Source organism: Macaca thibetana, chromosome 14 (genome assembly GCF_024542745.1).
Source record: "Macaca thibetana thibetana isolate TM-01 chromosome 14, ASM2454274v1, whole genome shotgun sequence".
Classification (NCBI taxonomy): Eukaryota; Metazoa; Chordata; class Mammalia; order Primates; family Cercopithecidae; genus Macaca; species Macaca thibetana.
The window spans coordinates 57,289,420-57,308,572 of NC_065591.1; the positions used below are offsets into that span (position 1 = coordinate 57,289,420).

At 51.9% G+C, this 19,153-nt stretch overlaps 2 protein-coding genes across 11 annotated transcripts in view; one reads left to right on the forward strand and one right to left on the reverse strand.

The window, feature by feature from the left end:
• The window catches only part of LMO1 (LIM domain only 1), a 44,813-nt gene extending 37,480 nt beyond the window's left edge, over nt 1-7,333 (forward strand). For all 6 annotated transcript variants that reach the window (XM_050756477.1, XM_050756476.1, XM_050756475.1 and 3 more), the window contains 3 exons: nt 1,066-1,279; nt 4,510-4,635; nt 6,921-7,333. In XM_050756477.1, coding sequence (XP_050612434.1) covers nt 1,066-1,279; nt 4,510-4,635; nt 6,921-7,026 — 446 coding nt within the window. In that variant the 3' untranslated portion in view covers nt 7,027-7,333. The remainder of the gene's footprint in view (nt 1-1,065; nt 1,280-4,509; nt 4,636-6,920) is intronic.
• The window catches only part of RPL27A (ribosomal protein L27a), a 1,008,958-nt gene that overhangs the window by 470,874 nt on the left and 518,931 nt on the right, over nt 1-19,153 (reverse strand). The gene's annotated exons all lie outside the window — the stretch shown is intronic.

The window sequence follows — 19,153 nt, forward strand, 5'->3', positions numbered from 1 at the left end:
GCAACTCCCACAGGCCTGTAAAGTCACAGCAGGGCTTCTGAGGTCCTCTCCACTTCCCTCCCAGCCTCACAGGTCCACATGGATGTCCAGGCTACCGGACGACATCTGTCCCCATCTCCTCCTCAACTGTCCCTGTGGTCCCAGGAGAAGGGAATAGGAATCCATGCCTCTGTCACTTCATGCCCACACCTGCACATCGTGCCTGTGTGTGAGGGGTGTGCGTGAGCACACATGCTCACCTGCTGCGATGGGAGGCTCTGCTCTGTGGTGAACATCATGTTGGGCCCTTTGTACTTGGTGCCTGTGTGTATGTTGGGAAGCCAGTATGGGTGCTGGGAGGTGCGGATGGCTGAGAGATCCTAATCCTGGCAGAATGACGAAGGATCCAGAGGCTCAGAGCCTGCCCTCCCCCAGGCCAGGGCAGGTGAGGTATGAAGCATTCCCAAGGAGAGCCCCAGCCAGGCCCTGCCAGCTGCCCCCTCTTACCTGCCAGGAGCCCCAGAGCCTCCGCTCCCTCCTGGGAGTGTCCCAAGAGTGTCTCACTTCCTTCTTGATGCCTTCACAGCTCTACATGGATAGACCAAGAGGCTGTAGCATTTCAGCTGGAGAAACATGAGTCGGCAAAAAGATCTGGGGGTTCTAGAGGATCTCCTGGGCCTGAGGAGACTACATTTCTTAGGCTTGTTGCTGAAAGAGCCAATGCGATGGTGGCTTCACATGGCGAGCTTCAGGCTTCTCCGGGCGAGACCGCACAGGGGCCAGAGGCCAGGGTGGGGAAGAACAGCTCAGGGAGGCTAGGCCTGGGGTCTGTGCATGCCTTGGAGCAGAGCAGCCTCTGGAGGGACCTTCACAGGACCAGGGAAACAGGCTGTGCCACGCAGCCCAAAGGGCAGGACCCAGAGCCAGGGAAAGAGGTTACTGGGGAGAAAGCGAGGGCTCCTGGGAGCCCCAAACCTAGAGGGGGCAGCAGAGAGAAGCAGTGAGCTCCTCATTCTTGGGGGATATTCCTTGAGGCCCAGAGCTACGGGGCCCATCCTGCGTTCCTGTCTGTCTGTCCGTCTGCAGGCGTGCCGATGCTCTCCGTTCAGCCCAAAGGGAAGCAGAAGGGTTGCGCGGGCTGTAACCGCAAGATCAAGGACCGCTATCTGCTGAAGGCATTGGACAAGTACTGGCACGAAGACTGCCTCAAGTGTGCCTGCTGTGACTGTCGCCTGGGCGAGGTGGGCTCCACCCTCTACACCAAGGCCAACCTCATCCTGTGCCGACGCGACTACCTGAGGTGGGCTGCCGACCCCTGGCCTCGCAAGCCCTTGTCCTGCTCAGAAAGCCCCCCATCCTCAGCCCTAGTGTTACTGTGCCCCGGCCCTAGACCCAGTACCCTGTGTGCCCCCCCATTCTTGACTGTCCTGCCCCTGCCCTGCTTGCCCCAGATACCTGAGGGAAGGCCCAGGTCTTTATGCCCTTGGACTCAGTGCTCAGCACAGGTTCAGGGCAGGCATTTGTAACCTGGGGCTCCTAAGTTAAGCTTTCTGAGGGCCCCAGCTTTGCTCCCCCCCACCACCCCCCACCCCCTGCCTTGGCCAGGTGCTTCTGACCCACCTGATCTGGAATCTGGGAGGGGATACTTCAGAGGGGCTTTGAGAACAGGTGTGGAAGCTTTGACTTCCCCGGGCCCCTCCTCCCTAATACAGTCTTCTTCCCTCTCCCAGTGCCCAACTTTCCTTTCCAGGTGGTCCTTGGGAGCAGGCGTCCATTTGCCCAGGGAAACTGGCAGGCAGCCATATCCTAGGAGCAGGGCCACTGATGCTGGAGCTTCAAGACCTGGGTTGGAACTAGCTCTGAGCCTGTGGCTCCTAATCTTCTCCTAGCCTCAGTTTATTTCCCCGTGAAGGGTGAAAGAACAATGCTTCCCTGCCTTGCATTCCTCTGAGCCCTAACTCACCCTCCCTACAACCTGGATCCTATTCCCTGGGGCTGCCTCCCCCAGTTAACCCTCCCTGAGGCCATTTACGACATCAGCAAGGCTGGAAGGAGGCCACAAAGCAGGGCCTTGGCTGAGACCCAACACCTGCATTTGGCTCTGTCGCAGGCTGCTGGATGGTGGCCGGGCTTGTGGGGAAGGAGGGCTCATCGCATTCATTAACAGGTCAGGGCAAAGGCTTCATGGGGCTCCCTCTGCCTAGGTCTGGGCATGTTGCAAGGGGGAGGTTATCAGTGGAAGCTCCCCCACTTCCCCAAAGATTCTTTGACTGACCTGCCTGCACCTTCTCTCTTAACACCTGCATTTAAAAGTGATGTAGTAAAACAGAATCTGTGACTCAATGCTCCTTGCCAGGGCTGGAGGGGAGAGGCTGAGGCCAGGAGCAGGGGTTAAGGAAGAATGTTCAGACTAGGCATGGTGGCTCATGCCTATAATTCTAGCACTTTGGGAGGCCAAGGCAGGCAGATCGCTCCAGTTCAGGAGTTCGAGACCAACCCTGGACAACATGGTAAAACCCTGTTTCTACAAAAAAACAAAAACAAAAAAACAAAAAAAAAGAGCCAGGTGTAGTGGCTGCACGCCTGTCGTCCCAGCTACTCAGGAGGCTGAAGTGGAAGGACTGCTTGAGCCCAGGAGTTTGAGGCTGCAGTGAGCTGTGATCGCGCCGCTGCACTCCAGCTTAGGTGACAGCTCTTGCTGACCCTGTCTCAAAAAAGAAAAGAATGTTCCTGGGGATTCACCCCTTGAGGACCTAGAAGGGGCCTCCATGTCTGGAGGTTTAGGGCATCACCTGGGGGCTGAGCCTACCGGGTTAGGACAACATGGCAGACCAGCTGATGGGTCCACTTGACTTGGAGAGAGAGGCCCACAGTGCAGAATGGGCTTATCAGGAAAAAGCACCCACAAGCATACAGGGCCCTGCCAGCTACTAGGGATGGAAGGTAATTTTTTTTTTCCTCTGGCAGAGGCAAGGAATGACTGTAGGACCAGCTAGACCAGTGGGCTGGGATGGGAGCGTGGCTTCCTTGAGCTGCTCAGGCCGGGAGAATGGCTGTCCAGAGCCTGCGCCCTCTGCAGCAACTGTTCCTGGGCTGATGACAAGAAAAGCCCCTCTTGGCAGGCAGATGCTGTGGCCCAGCCTTTGTCTGCCTTAATCTGAGCCACCAGGCAGCTCAAGCTGATGAATAATGGAGCCAAGCTCATCTGCAGGCGCCTCAGCTTGAGCTGGACAAATTGGGGATTAGAGGGGCCCCCCTCTTCTCAGCCTCCTTGCCTCACTTGGGGCTTGCTCTGTCTGTGTGTAGGAAAGAAGCAAGGAGGAGCTGGGATGGCTCAGACCTTTGGGACATCCAGCCGAGGGCTGGCCTGCATGGGGAGGGAGTAAACTCCCTGTCCCTAGAGCTTTACAGCCAGCAGATGAGAGGAGGGATGCCTGCCTCAAAGAGGCATTTGTGCCAGATGTCCTTGGTGCTTCCTTTGGGCATCAGTTCTGTTTTACAGCATCTTTGAATAGCATCATCCATCCCTATTTTACAGAAGGATAAACTGAGGTTCAGAGAAAGGAAAAAAAAAGGGACTTAAGCAAGTGAAACAGTGAATTTGTCATGGAAAAAGGATTTAATAAAACACTTTAATTTTGGCAAGGCACAGTGGCTCACGCCTGTAGTCCCAGCACTTTGGGAGGCTGAGGCAGGAGGATCATTTGAGGCCAGGAGTTCGAGAACAGCCTGGCCAACATAGTTAGACCCCATCTGTATTTTTAAAAAATAGAATAATAAACACTGTAATGTCAAAGGTGGGAAAAGCACGTCACACAGTAGTTTAGAGCATGCCTTCTGGACCAACGCCCTGTGACTGTCCAAGTTGTTTCTCTGTGACTCATTTTTTAAATCTTTAAAATGGGGAATAACAATAGTACCACCTCCTAGGTTTGCTGTGAGGATTAAGAGTTAATCTTTGTAAAGTTCTTAGAATAGTGGCTGACACACAGTGAACCCTACCTAGGTGGTTGCTTAGTGAATCGTGACTGAGAATTTACAACAGGTTTCACAACTACCCCGTGAAGGGTATGTTTCAGACTTTGTTTTATAGATGACTTAAATGAGGCTCAGAGAGACTCACTGACTTGCCTGAGGGCACACAACCCAAGATTCACATTCTGCCCCTGAAATTCAGGCTTGTGTGGTTCTGGATCCCTTGCTCAGGGCCCAGCCTAGGATTCTCTTGGTGGCTCCGGGGCTTGAGGACCCTTGTGGGAGCCTGGGAGGGGGCCTTGGGATAGGCAGTGACAGCCAACTCCTGACCCCCTACACACCCTCCCTGGAAGGGGATGTGCCGATTTCTTGGCAGCCTGATGTCAGGGCGGAATCTAAATGCTGCCCTCAGTGCTCTCATCCTATTGCATGAGCCCACCTGCCAAGCCCACAAGTTGGAGGATGGGAAGGACCCTGGATGGAGGCAACTCCTTTCCCCCTGCCCACCCAGCTCCCCAGAATGCTGCTGAGTCCTCTGCACCCTTCCCTCGGCAGGCTCTTTGGTACTACAGGGAACTGTGCTGCTTGCAGCAAGCTGATCCCAGCCTTCGAGATGGTGATGCGGGCCCGGGAAAACGTGTATCACCTCGACTGCTTCGCCTGCCAGCTCTGCAACCAGAGGTCAGTGCTGGACTGGCAGACCCAACACACTCCCCAGATGCCAGTCTGAGGCCTGCTGGGATGGGCCAGGAGCACGGTGGAGGCATGCAAGCAAATGCAGGTCGCATGTGTGTATGTGGTGGTGTGTGCAGGTTATGAGCGTGCATGTGCTTTATGTGTTTTGTGTGTGTGTAAGCTTGGTAGCCAAATGTGTGCACTTTAATACTGGGTGTGCACATCTGTGTGGCACATTTCTGTGTGAATATAATGAAGGTGTGCATGAGTTTACTGTGTATGCATAGCGAGTGTGCATGTGCATGCATGTGTATTTGTAAATGTCATGTGCAAGTGAGCACATGTGCATGATGGAATTAATATGCATTTGTACATGTGTTTTTAAATGGGGGTGTATGTGTATGTGCAATGTGTGTGCATGATGAGGTGAGTATGCATGTGCATACATGTTTTATTTTATTTTTTGAGATACAGTCTCACTCTGTTGCCCATGCTGGGGTGCAGTGGCGTGATCTCACAATCTTGGCTTACGGCAACCTCTGCCTCCCGGGTTCAAGTGATTCTCCTGCCTCAACCTTCCAAGTAGCTGGGACTACAGGCGTGTGCCATGACACCTGGCTAATTTTTTTTTTCTTTTTTTTTCTTTTTTTGTATTTTTAGTAGAAATGGGGTTTTACCATGTTGGCCAGGCTGGTCTTGAACTCCTGATCTCAGGTTATCCGCCCACCTCTGCCTCCCAGATTGCTGGGATTACAGGTGTGAGCCACCGCGCCCAGTCTGTATATGTGTTTGAAATGTGCACGTGCATGGGATGACGTATCCTCCCACCCCCGTACCCAGTGTGTAGTATGTGTATGTGTGTGCATCTACGTTCCAGTGAGAAGGGGTTCCCAAATCTAGAGGGCAAAGTCCCCTTAGGGAGTGGCCGCTCTCTCCTCACCCAACCCTTGTGATTCTGGTTCCAGCCCAGCCTCTTTTCTGGTCTCTTGGCCCCAACTCTGTGCCCTAGCCCTGTGGGAGTCCCTGGGGACCTAAGGAGCCAGAGCCCTTTAGTTCTGGCTGGGGCCTAGCACCAGAAGGCAGGCGCTTTTCTCAGGAGCCCCCAGGTCAGGTAGGAACGCATACAAGTGCTCCCTGAAGTGAGGTTCAGAGGGACCTACAGGGCACGCTGGTCTGGCTGGGGGCTCTGGCCAGACCTGGTGCTAGGAGGGCTCAGTGAACTTACAGCGCCACCTGGTGGTGTGACTGGAATCTGCTGGAACTAGGCCAGCGATCCCTGGGGTCTCACTAAAGGTTTCACCCACCCTGGGGACATCTTTAGGGAAAGGACTGGAATCTTCCATTACTTGGGGAGGACTAGGAGACAAACGAAGGATCTTCCTTGGGTAGGAAAGGAGATACTGGAACAGGGTCATCTCCTAGAAGGATGCTTTAGGTAACCTACCGATTTTGTTTAGAGGAAGAATGAATGCCCTGTACTGAGCCATCCTCTTAAATTGGGGAGAGGGATAGAGGGATGGAAGAAACAACCATTTTATCCCTCCCTCCTTACCCATCTCTGCCTTTTTTTTTTTTTTTTTTTTTTTTTTTTTTTTTTTTGAGACTGAGTCTTACTCTGTTGCCCAGGTTGGAGTGCAGTGGTGTGATCTCGGCTCACTGCAACCTCTGCCTCCCAGGTTCAAGCAATTCTTTGCCTCAGCCTCCCAAGTAGCTGGGATTAGAGATGCCCACCACCATGACCAGCTACAGTTTTTTTGTATTTTTGGTAGAGATGGGGTTTCACCACCTTGGCCAGGCTGGTCTTGAACTCCTGACCTTGTGATCCACCCACCTCAGCCTCCCAAAGTGTTGGGATTACAGGCATGAGCCACTGTGCCCGGCTCCATTTCTGCTTTTCTCCATCTGTCTCCCTCTTTGGTCTTTTTCTGTTTGTCCTTTCCCTTTCTCCCTCTCTGGGACTGGGGTAGGCTGTTCCTGCACCTCTCCACCAACCCCCCTAATCCTACACTCACCTCCACAGGAGACCTGACTGTGGAAGCCTGTGGCCCAACTGTCTCTCTGTCCTACCACTCCAGGCTACAGGGCCTGGCCAAGGTTGGGGCTGGCCTGGGGGAATTGCCCAGGTGTGCTGTGGGGACTTTAGGCAGTCCCCTCTGGAAGGTTCGAGGAACAAACTTCCCCCACCACCTCCCACATAGCCCACCTCCTAGGCCAGGCCGGGTTCTGTCTGCAGCACCCCCTTACCCACTGGAACCTTCCCATGGCTTCTCTCTCTCGCTTGGATTTTCTAGATTTTGTGTGGGAGACAAATTCTTCCTGAAGAACAACATGATCTTGTGTCAGATGGACTATGAGGAGGGGCAGCTCAATGGCACCTTTGAATCCCAAGTTCAGTAACACCCGGCGCCTGGCCTCCAGGCCCGTCTGTCCATCTGCCCGCCTGCCCACCCGCCTGGCCGGCCAGCCAGCCACTCTGCCAGTGCAGGCTGGCCAGCCACTCTCCTGCCACCTTAGAACTTCTCCATCCTCGATGGGAGGGACGGCCCTTCCTCCTCCACCACCGCCCGTCTGTGTATGACCCCTCCTGGGGCCAGGCCGGGCCTGTACAGTCTGTCTTCTGTATATAAATGGGAACATTTATTTTATGAGAAATGTAATGCGATTTTATTACTGGCGTGGATTAAACTTATGAATGTTTCCGGGAGGTTACTCTGCGTTGTTCACATGACTGACACAGACCTGGGGCCCCTCCCCTCTGCCTCTCAAGGGCAGAGCACAGAGCAGGGTGGGGGTCTCCGGCACGTGCTGTAGCCGGGCAGGGGAGCAACAGGCTGGCTTTAGGGGAAGAAGCTGGGAGGAACGAGACAACTCAGAGACCCTAGCTCCAGCCGGAGGTGAGACCTGAGGCATCTTCCCTCTGGGAGAGCACACACTCTGGCCCTGAGTAGGTCCCCAAGAAAAGGGGCAAGATGAAGCCTTCCCTACCCTGTGTTCCATCCCCTCTGTTGAGACCCCCGACTGAGGGCACAGATGGAGACCCAGCTCTGACCTTTTCCCCAGTAGGACCACAAATCTTGTGTCCTCTGCCATGGGAGCACCATGCTGAAACCTCTCTTCCCTTTTAGGGTGACGGACAGTACTTGTTGTCTCTGCGAGCAGCTGGGGCCCAGCTTTCTGCTCTTCTGAGTGAGCAAGAAAAATCCTGTTTCCTTTCGACTCAGCCCATGCAGTCTGGAGGCATCCATTTATTCAGTCAGCAAACCTCAACAAACTCCATGTCTCAATCCCATGCTGCAACCGGGGGTGTCCTGGAGCAAATCAGATGTGAGAATGAATCATAGATCAGACACTGTCCCTGCCCTTGGGGAGCTTGCTGTGGGGGTGGAAAGTGGAAGCCATGTTGCGGGGAAAGCCAGGAAAACAAAGCACATCATTGTGAGGACAGAATGCTGTGTGGAGACCTGGGACGGGCCAGTTCCCTCTGCGGGACACAAGGCCACTTGTGATGACTTAAGAGAGTCATGGATGGACAAGTCAATGCACATATGGTCAGACAGACATGTGCTGCAGGCAGGAAGGATGGACACACAAGTAGACAAGTGTGTAGGCAGAGACAGGCGGGAGAGGTGGAGGTGGGCAAGCCCCATCACTCACCTCCAGCCACAGCTGCAGTAGACAGGCAGGCATCAGGGCGTTTTCCACCTCCCCCGCTGAGCTAGATTCACTCAAGGCAGCAGGGGTGCTGTCTTGGTCTTGGCTGCAGCCACAGTGCCAAGCACAGAGTCTGGAACCGTAAAGGTACCTTCTCACCGGGCAATATTAAAAAGAGAGGCTTCTTGAGTCCCCAGCCTAGACAGAAATAGCTGCACAGACAGGCTCCCTCACTATCAGGCCGCTCCCTTCTCCTTCCCAGGGGCTATTTTCACCCTAGCCATAGCCCAGAGCCCAGGGCACATGGAGCCAGACTATTGCCTCAAGCCCTGCCTGCTCCTGGGCAGGGAATGGGCTGGGCTGGGCTGGGCTGGGCTAGGCTAGGCTGGATTCCCACCTCACCCTCCCCAGGCCTACTCCTCCACTTGAAAGTGAAAAGATGGCGGGGCCCTCCTGCGGGCTTGCAGGAGGCTACCTCTCCAAGTTGTGGTTTTGTGGTCACTGGCCCAGTTTGTGAAAAGGGATTGCTAGAGTCGAGGATCCTGGGGCAGGAGTTCTCAACTTTGGGGGCATCCGGTTTCTGTGAAGGAGCTGCACCCTGTATGTGCGAGAAGAGAGGCGAAGGCTGGTGGATCTGGCTGCAGTGGGTGTTTGTGTGAGCCATGGGTTCAAGGGGACGGTGAAACTGGGAGTTGTCTGTATGTGAGCACATGGGATTGTGAAGGAGTTTGAGTGAGGAGAGACACAGAGGGCTGGAGTTTATAATGAGGACTTTTCTTGCTCAACATGAAAAAGCAAATGATTTTCCTGCATTGTAGCAGAGTCCGCAGTGCCAGATTCTCCCTGGACCCTTAGGTCTAGGATGGCTGTGCCCAACCCAAGGGCCCCAACTCTTACTTCGAGTTTGCTGGAGATAAAGTTATAACACAAGTTAATTACATGGTTATCGAGAGATAACGGAGCCAGTTGAATGCAGTTTCTGGGCAATTACAATTGTTTCCAACAGAGTTACCATATTGCAGCCATGAAATAACATGTCATTTTGCAGTAATTATGTAATTAACTTGTCTCACCACTCTAGGTTGCACAACAGTTAATTCACTCACAATGAGATAGAGTCAAACTCAGGCAGGCAGGGTTTGCAAGTCCCCAAGAACAGAGCTGGCCTTCTAAGAAGACCCCAGCCCCATCCTGCCCACCCCAGACCTTGTCAACGGACTTCCCCAGCTCAACATGGTATGGAATTTGCCAAGTCTGGCATCATGGACCCAGTTATTGCTCTCTCACCGTCTCATCTGGGAAATGGGGATGATCCTATTCCCAGGTCAGCCACGGGCCCCAGATCTACACTGTGAAGTGCTGTGGTTACATGAGCTACAGTCAGCATTGTGGACATCATGAGATCCTCAGTAGGAGACCCTCACCCAGAAAGTCCAGTATCAGTCCACAGATATCCTGAAGAAGAGGCCACATGGGCCTCATCTTAGCAAGTGTGAAACTGATAAGAGGGTAGGGATGAAGCAGAGAGAGACCAAGCTCATTCTGTAACAGAGCAACTGGGATAGCGGGAATGGCCACCAAGGTCTGGGGATTATGCACCTGGAGAGAATTCGCAACACCCAGGAACACCCAGGGGTGACACAGGAGAAGCCTGAATTCCTCCCCCATCACTGCAAAGGAGAAACTTGGTTAAGTGTAGGGCATGAATTGTGTGGACTTGGCTCTCCTTAGGGGTTGCACCCACCACAGATGATTGGTGCAGGGAGGGAGAGCTGAGTGTGAACTGTTAGAGGCTGCAGCAGCTCTCATCTCAGCCTGGGGCATGTGGGCGGTGGGGAATGTGGGCCACCATTGAACCACAGCTGTGCACAAATCTCCCTTTCCTCCAGGCAGATCTTGGGATCTCATCCCCTCTCCCTGCCTTCCTTGGTGGCCTGGGGAAGAGATACCCTAACAGGGGGCCTGAGCCCATGAAATATGGCACCTGCTTATGCTCCCACTCCTTGGCCTGAAGCTGGACTGCGCAGCCCATGTTTGGAAAGAAGTTTGATTCCAATCTTAACACTGCTGCAGAGCCCATTATGAAATCTCCTATGAATCCTGTCTCCTCCTGGGCCTGCTCCCAGAAACCTTCCCCCACATCATGAGACATGCGGAGGCCACAGGCACAATCCACATGACATTCCTGCCTGGGAGATCTCATCTCTACAAGGAGACAATTGCTCTTTCCCTTAAAGCTGTCAGAGACCATTCATGGCCAGGATTTTTATTCTAGGGCAGCGTGCTTCTCCTTCATGACTCAAGACTTCCAGTGGGTGCTGCCTAGACCCCAGCTGTCTGAGCTTATGTGCTCTGAGCCCAGGACAAACAGCCAGGTCCTCGGACTATCCCCCGGCACTGGGTTTTGCAGAGCTTATTGCCTTTGCCAAGAAAGCCTGGGCCCCTCAGAGGTTCCAGAGCCCATTGGCTGCCTGTGGCACCTGGGCTGGGGTCTGTGCCTCCGTGGTCCCCATGCCTTCTCTGTGACACCACATTCCAGAGAGGAGCTGGTTCAGGGGCTCCTGCCTGGGGCTTTCTTTGCAGACTCTTACCTCCTGGATCTGCTCTGGAAGCATAGTGAAGCCTGTTGGGGTGGGGTAAGGGATAGCTCTGGGGTTTCCTGAAGTTCCAGCAAGTCCAGTTTTGTCTTCCAGAGCTCAAAGATGCTAGGGAACTGAGGCAGTTCTTGGGTCACATTTGTTGTTCTAATGGGTCTGCCTGCTGCACTGGATGAACTGAAGGGCTCTCCTGACAAGGGGCCAGAGAGCTCCTCATGATTACCTGGGCCCCTTTTCTCCGGCTGCCACCCTGATCCCTGAGCCCCCGGCCCATCTGCCAGGTACTAGGTGGGATCAGGGATCAGCGACAGAGCACTGAGACACAGAGGGACAGAGGAAGAGATGAGAACGAATAGGTTGTGGTGCAGTGGAGGGAGAGAAAGAGAGATGGAAACAGAGGGGGAGATGGAAAGAAATAAGGCAGAGGGCAGGAGAGGAGACAGAGGGGGAGGGAATGGGAAAAGCATCCCAGAAGAAGTTTCTAACTTTAGGGAAGGTGTGAGGTGACAGCAGTGCGGAGGAAAGGGCAGCGTGGCATGATGGTTACATGCATAGGCCCAGGAGCCAGATTATGTGAGTGCAGATCCTAGCTCTCCACTTGGCAGCTGCACAGCCCGGGGCAGCTTGCTTAGCTTTCATCTTAGAGATTAGGCCTTTCCTCATCTGTAAAGGGGACTGATGATAGTGCCTGCACCTCAGGTTGCTCCCAGTGGTAGATGAGCCATCACATGGGAGGTGCTCACAGCTGCAGCAGCTCCTGGTAAACACCAGAACATGTAACTGCTGCTGGGAACCTTCCTTTATACAACCAGCACTAGGTCTGCTGGTTTGAGGCCTGGCTCACCGCAGCAGAGTCCTGCGTCACAGGTGACTCCTGGGCATCTGAGAGCTCTCAGGAGAGGGGCACTGCGTGCTGGCACCAATGGGGGAAATCCAGCCCAGACAAGGCAGGCTTTCATAAAAACATGCCCAACCCGCTTAAGCCTCTCAGCAACTCTATCTTACAGTTGAATCATCCCCATTTTACAGTTGAAGAATCTAAGGCTCAAAGAACCATTCTAGTTAAATAATATTCAATAGCATCTGGACTTGAATTGAGGCCTGGTCTGACTCGAGTCCATGTGAAACTGCCACCTAGAGGCCGCTCTGGGCAGTGGAAGGATCTGGGAGTCCAGAAGTAGATTTTATCCTCACTAAACCGCCAGATCCTCTCCCAATCTGCATTCCCTTTTCTCTCTACAACTCACGCCCTAGTGAGGGCTTGGTGCACAGAGGGGAAGGGTCCTCGGACACTTATGTTCCTCACTGCACATCCTGCATGAGCATGTCACTGGGCCTGGCCTGTGCTGGCCACTGGGTGGGATGAACAATTCCAGATGCTGAGCAGAGGCAGTACAAGCAGCCTGTCCCATGCCTGAACTGAAGGTTTATCAGTGGGACAGGCCCCAGTGCGTCATTACTCTGTCAGTCTGTCACAGATATGAGTCAGGTGCCTGCTATACGCCAGGCACGGTGCTGGAGGGAGGCTATGGGATGGAAACACAAGTGAACAAGGTCATTCTCTGTGTGGTTTAAAGTCTAGTGAGGGAGACAGACAATAAACAAATAAAAAGATCAATAACAGGCTAAAGACAGTGCCGGGCAGCAGGGAGAAGCTGGAGGGAGGCCTACTCAGAGAGAGTGGGCAGGGATGAGAGTTTCTTGCCCACCACCCTTAGAGACCATCTCATCGGATGGGCTCACTTTGGGGAAACGGGGGCCCAGAGATGAAGTGATGGCCAGGGGCACACTGGAACCAGCCTGGGTTGGGAGCCTGGGTTCCTGGCCCTCAGCCTGGCCCAGGGCTCTGTCTCCTACATCCTGTGACTTGCGTTCCAGACAAGGATCCTCATCGGGCACACAATGGGTGGAGGAAAGGAAACCGCTCAGCCCTGACACCTGCTCAGTGCTTCTCTTCCTTGTTTTCCAGTTAATAAGAAACATTACTCCTTAAAATGTCAAGAAATTGGGTTTGGGTTCTTGGCTTCGACCACCAGTCTCCCTGCCCCATAATTCCACGAACTTAGGACACATTGGTTAGATCCATGGCTTCTGGGGATTCTAGAGGGATTGTTCCGGACACTTGGAGTGACTGCCCTGTATAGCATATGCATTAAGAAGGCAGGATTCTCTGCAGACTCAGCACAGTAGTGTTCTGGGGAAAAAACAATTCACTGTAAAAGCAGGAAAGTGCAATGCCCTAAGGGCTGCAGGACACTGGGAACTGGCAGGACCAGCCCTCCTGTTCCTTTTCTCCAGCCCTTGCCTCTTTCAGCCCTGCTGGTTAGTTCTGATGGGGGAGGAGCTGAGGCTCAGCTTTGGGGCCTCTGTTGGACCTTCCTGGCTCCTGGGGTCCAGAGGTGGGCCGAGGCAGGTGGGTTTCTCTTAGCTGTGCATCACAGGCCGAGGTGTGGTGGCTCCTGTCTGCTGCCAATGACATGCCCATTAGGCACCCCCTGAGGGAAGGGTTATTTTGTCTGGGTCCTGGAGACGCCCCTCCCTGCTTCACCTGGGCTTCCAGGGCTATCGGTTCCTGAAATCAGTCAAGGTGACGGTAGGGCGCCTTGCTCCCGGTCCAGGCACAACAGGCCACCATCCATTCCTCTCTCACAGTGAAGGAGTGAGGGTGACTTTGCACAAAGTAGGGTTGGGGTGGGCACTGGTTCCATGGGACCCCATTCTCTGAGTTCCCGTGGGCTGCTGCCCCTCAGCCGGGGGCTCTGCTGGCCCAAGCCCGTCCTTCACCCTTTCCTGCACCTGCCTTCTTATTTAGGGCCTTTCTGGAAGCTAATCCCCATGCTTATTAGATGACCCCTCCTCCTGTCCCTCTGCTTTCATTAGAGACAAGAGAGCTAATTACTGGCCCCTCTGAGGCCCCCCTACAGGCCATTTTAGAGCTGAGGCGGCCCTTAAAATGATTTAAAAATCCCATTTCCCTGCAATGCAATAGACTACCCTTCCCTCCTCATTAAGGCTAATTACAAAACATTGCCCACCTGAGAGGGGCCTGCTCTTGTCCTCCCACCCATGCCCACCTCCAGCGGTGGCTCCCCAAAGAAGCCTCCCCAGGCTGGGAAGGGAGGCAAGGGAAGCATCAGAGGCTTTTCTCCCTCCAGGCAGACGTCCCAGAAAATTCTGGAAGACTGAGCCTGAAACAGCCCGAGGCAGGATGGGTGCAGGTTGTGGGGGTTACATGGAGAAATGTTGAGAAGGGGAAAGAGAAGACCAGGTTTGAATGGTGGGTGCCACCCCTTCTGGGGCTGTCAGGCTGCAGAACTGCAGAACTTCCCCACCAAGTCCAAGACGTGAGCATGTCCTATGTGAAGGAGAACCAGGCCGGGTCTCAGGACTCTCTGGAGCTCTTTGTGGTCCTGGAGTTTCCAAGATGGAGCCCCTTGGGCTCGTCAGCAGATACAGAGTGGAAGAGGCGGTGGAAAGCACCCCCGACAAATACGGCGTGGCCTTTCCCTGGAAAGCCAGCACTCACTAACTCCAGAAGCAGCTCAGCTCTTCAAAGGGGGGCCTCCGCCCAGGTGCCTCTGACTCCAGAAAATGATGCTGACATCATCCTTTATTGTGACATTTGTCTTGTTCCCCTCTGCCCCCTGCCTGGGATCAGCAAAGTGGAAAAACCAAATGAAAAACTCAGGCTATCAAAAAAGGAGCACTTTAAAAATTTCAGCATATAATGTGTGTGTGTCACATATATATTATATAAAGGTTTGTTTCATTTCAAACACATAACTTTATTTTGCAGTTTAGATATTTTTATTTTAAATCCCATATGGGGTTGGATGCCCTCATCTTTTTTCTTTAGCGTAGGGCCTCTAACCTAGGCTCTGGACTCCATCTAGCTCTGCTCTCTCTGTATGCAGTGTGGGGCTGTGCAACGTAATCTCTGAGGTTCATCCCTCTCCCACATTCTGGGAAATGGTGAGTCCCATTCCATGGGACATTTGGTATGGACTGTTTCTGCATGCTTTCTTCCCAACCCCGCCTTTGGTAGGGGGCTGTAGATTGGTGGTGTGCAGTAGATGGACCACAATGTTTAGCTCATAACCAAGCTTTGTCGAAGGGGGAATATAAAGCAAAGAAGTTGCATGATCTATTTTGTTGGGGACCCCAAGGTGTTCCCAATGTGAGCCCAGGGCTAAGAAGGAATAGACTGCCTTCCACCAGTGAGTTTGTCTCTGGTGACCCTCAACACCAGCAATGCTTTGAAGAATAGGACACCATATTCCTCACTCCCCTTCAGACACTCTCCTAGTCTTGTACACCTTTCAAGTTTTGCTTTCTGATTTTTGCAGATAAACATTTAGGCCAGGATAAAGACTTCATATAAAGGAAGGGGCACAGGTTCCAGAGTCCCAAGATAGATGCAGATTCTGGGCTCCTGATCCCATCTGGGTGAGGACCAGATCCCCATTATACTTCTGGTTGTCTTTATTCCCTGTTAGAATGCACACTTCTACCTTTCCCTACCACTGACCAGTAGCCCTTTGTCCAGCAAAATAATGCCCTTGGGCCTGAAGAGACCTTAGAGGCACAATATCAAGGGCCCCTTGCTTTTAGTGGGCAATCTACGTTTTTATATTAGCGGTCACAGGTTTCTACCCTCTAGGAACTTACCCGCCCGAGTGGGGCCAAAGACAACAACCCATTATAGAAATGTTTCTGCTTATTAAAGCCCTATAACCCCCATTGCTATATTTTGTCTCCCAGCCTCCCTGGGAGTACACAGGTTAATAGTCCCAGCTTACAGGGAAGGATATAAAATAAATTGTAATGTAGTTAGATCATGCAGAGGACAGAAGAGGAATCAGCTCTCTTCCTCTCGGGACAGGGTGCCTGCTCTGTACCTTAGGTGTAGACCACTAATAGAAGCAATACATGGTGAGAGTGGATGAATAGATATTGTGTTGTGAGAATTCTGAAGAGGAGATGGCCCATGTGGCAGAAAATATCTGAGAAGAGGCAAGTACTGAGCCGCTTCTTACAGAAAGGCTAGCTAGAAATATGAGGAAAGACCTTACAGGTACAGAGGGAAGCCTGTAATCTTGACTTGTCAAAACAGAAGAAGGGACACTGGGAAGTGGAATGTGTCTCGAATGGAAGTGGGGGACAGGAAATTGGAAGCTGAGCAGAAGAGTTTAAGCCTTTATGTACTGGGCAATAGAGAGTTTGAGTTGTGAGTCAGGCGTAGCACACATGTCCACTGTTTTTAAGTTGTGAATCTTATGGACACTTGCAAAATGTATTTTCCTGTAGGTACCATAGGTAACCTTATTGGGTATCACTTATTAAAGCCCTACCTCTGTAAGGGCACAGTGACCTGCTATGAAGTGGGAGTATCAAGGAAGAATGTTTTTGGTGGCTCAGGCTGGGGCCCAGGGAGCAGAACTGGCTTATTTGAGCTGGGACTAGGATTTATCTGTGTGGAAATACGGAGAAAGGACACTTCAGGCTGAGACAAAAGCAAATGTAAGGCCTAGCAGTGCTAGGGAGACTCAGGGAGGAGCATACAGTTAGACGTGCCGGGAGGCGAGGGGGCTTATTGGAAGTAGTGAAGTGGTCTACGGGTAAAGGGAGTACAGTTGATGGAGATATTGGATGGTCTGTGTCCTGGGGCACGGGGTATAGAACTGGTGTTAAGGAGCACTGTTTATTGGGGAGGACTTTGAGGCCCAATAGACCAGAAAGCTTCGGAAGGTGTCAGAGTCGAGCACAATGGTGTGATGTTTTGAAATGCACCTCTGCCAAGGGGTAATAATGCTCTTTGCAAGTGGAGGTGACCACTCTCTTGGCTAAAAATTGAGCATGATATGGCCTGGGGCAAAGCCCTGTGGCTGGCTGGTCATGCAGTACTTCCTATCAGACTACCATTATTTGGTGCTGTTTGGGGGTTGATTCTTCAAACAGCTGAGTAGTATCATGTCAGATGCCGTTTTCCATCACAGGTGTGGATGAGGTTATGAAGGAACTTACCAAGAATCCAGACACTGAAAAGCATGCCTGAGAGCAGTCTAGTGACCTAGGCAGAAAAAAAAGTGATGTTGATTTAATTCATCCATCAACCTATACATCCATCCATCCATCCTTCTTGCCATTCTTCCTTCCATCCAGATTTCTGTCTATCCAAGGTATGTCGAGTGTGTAATGCAGTATCAGGCAAGCAAGGTGAAAAGACAAATGAAGCAAAGCCCCTGCCCTCAAGAAATCTCACAGAAAGGAGGGGAGTCAGGAGCCAGCCTGTTAAAAAGTCATAACTCAGTGTGATTGGCATCATGTCAGAGCTCTGAACAGAGGCTTCGGAAAGAAGGAAGACAAGGTGACTAACTTTTCCTGGGAGAAGGGAAAGTATCAGAGGAAGGGACACTTGAACTATCAAACATGGGATGATGCATATGCCCGGCAGCCGGTAAAGGCACAGAAGTGGGAGACAGTGGGGCTTAGTTGGAGGGTGACCCAGCACTCAATGTACCTGCAACGCAGAACGCAGAGGCCTTGGAGGAAAGCAGCACGCCTGTTGGCAGGGACTCTCATGCCAGGCCAGGGAGATGGACCTTTACCCTCGAGGCAACCAGGAAATGTCAAAACTTTGTAAGTGGAACAAAGGCACAATCAGGCCTGAACTTTTTGGGAAATCACTCTGCAGTGATATAAAGAGTGAATCATGGCAGGAAATAGTGGCTTACGCCTGTAATCCCAACACTTTGAGAGTCTATGGTGGGAGGATTGCTTGAGTCCAGGAGTTCAAACCTGAGCAACATAGCAAGAGTCTGTCTCTACAAAAATAATTTTAAAAATTAGCCGGGTATGATGGTGTGCACCTAGCTACTTGGGAGGCTAAGGTAGGAGGTCTTGAGCCCAGGAGGTCAAGTCTGCAGGGAGCCATGATCACACCACTGCACTCCAGCCTGGGAGCAGACACCAGGAAAGGAGACAGAGCAGACAGCAGGGGTGAGGACACCTGCAGCTTCTTCTATTGCACAGATGAAGAATGAGTTCTTCATGACTTGCTCTTCATGAGCCTTTGCTGGACTTTTTTGTTTTTCTCTCCGTTGAATAAGTACTAGGACTCTCTTGGGGATAGAGAAGGCAAGGGCTTCCATCCAGTCATTGCGTCCTAGGCCTGCTTTGAGTTTTATCCACTCTTTGCTCCCAAGGCATCTTCAAGCACAGAGAATAAAATGGTCAAAGGAAAGGTGTTCACACTGGGCAAATAATTTCTTATGAGATGAAGTGAACTGTGGTTACCTCCTCAGCCCCCCACCACCAGGGTATTTAGGGCTCATTGAGAAACAAATTGAGAATAATGCCAACATCCCAAATGGCTCATATGGGGCATTTTCTGTTAGTGGAAGTTCTTTCTACAATAAAAACAGGTTCAGAAATGAGGCAAACACTTACTTTAGTATAATAATTCCAGGTAATAATTATTGGAGAGAAATTAAAATCAGGTAACCAGGAGGAATATGTATTCCTCTGGTAATAATCAGCTTTGAATTTTGTGAATTTTGTGAATGTCTGTTAGGTAAATCCAGGAGGAAGCAATGCATCCATGTCTGGTTTAGAGGTCGAGCTAGAGCCAAAGCATGAGCATCTTCCTCACTCACAGGAACAAGGGAGCATCTACCTGAGACACCCTCGGTAGTGGATACTCAGGGGACTTTGAAGCTCCACTCCACAGATGATTAGTCTAAAACAAAGGCGTGTACCTGGAACCTATTAATGGTCTAGGGTGTGTAGGTATCCAAATTGTTCTTATCAGACTAAGGACTCGTATCCCATGACAGGATGAGAAGTTTCCTGTCTTTGTATATGTGAATAAGGAAACAGGTGGTTCTGTTTGTCACTGCTAGCCATCTTATGACCATGAAGGAAACCAGTCTTAGGATGAAGATGGCACCAAGGAAGGCAGAATGGAGGAATGGAAAAATCTATGTCCTCAATGGCTTCATTAAGCTGCTGGTGGCATACACTTGGGGCCCACCCTACCTCCAGATGACTCTATTGTTTAAGTCCCTTTGAATCAGGGGTTTCTGTTACTTGCAGCTCAGAGCATCTTTACTAATACACCCTACAAAGGACTCCAAAGGTAAAGTTGCATAAGCCTTGTTGCGGTACGAGGGAACTTTTTGGCTGTATAAACTCATGCCCTGGTCTTTCCAACTTCCTGTATGGATTTTACGGGTGCCTAGTTGAAGCCTTCATTAGAACTGCTTATGTCTCCATCC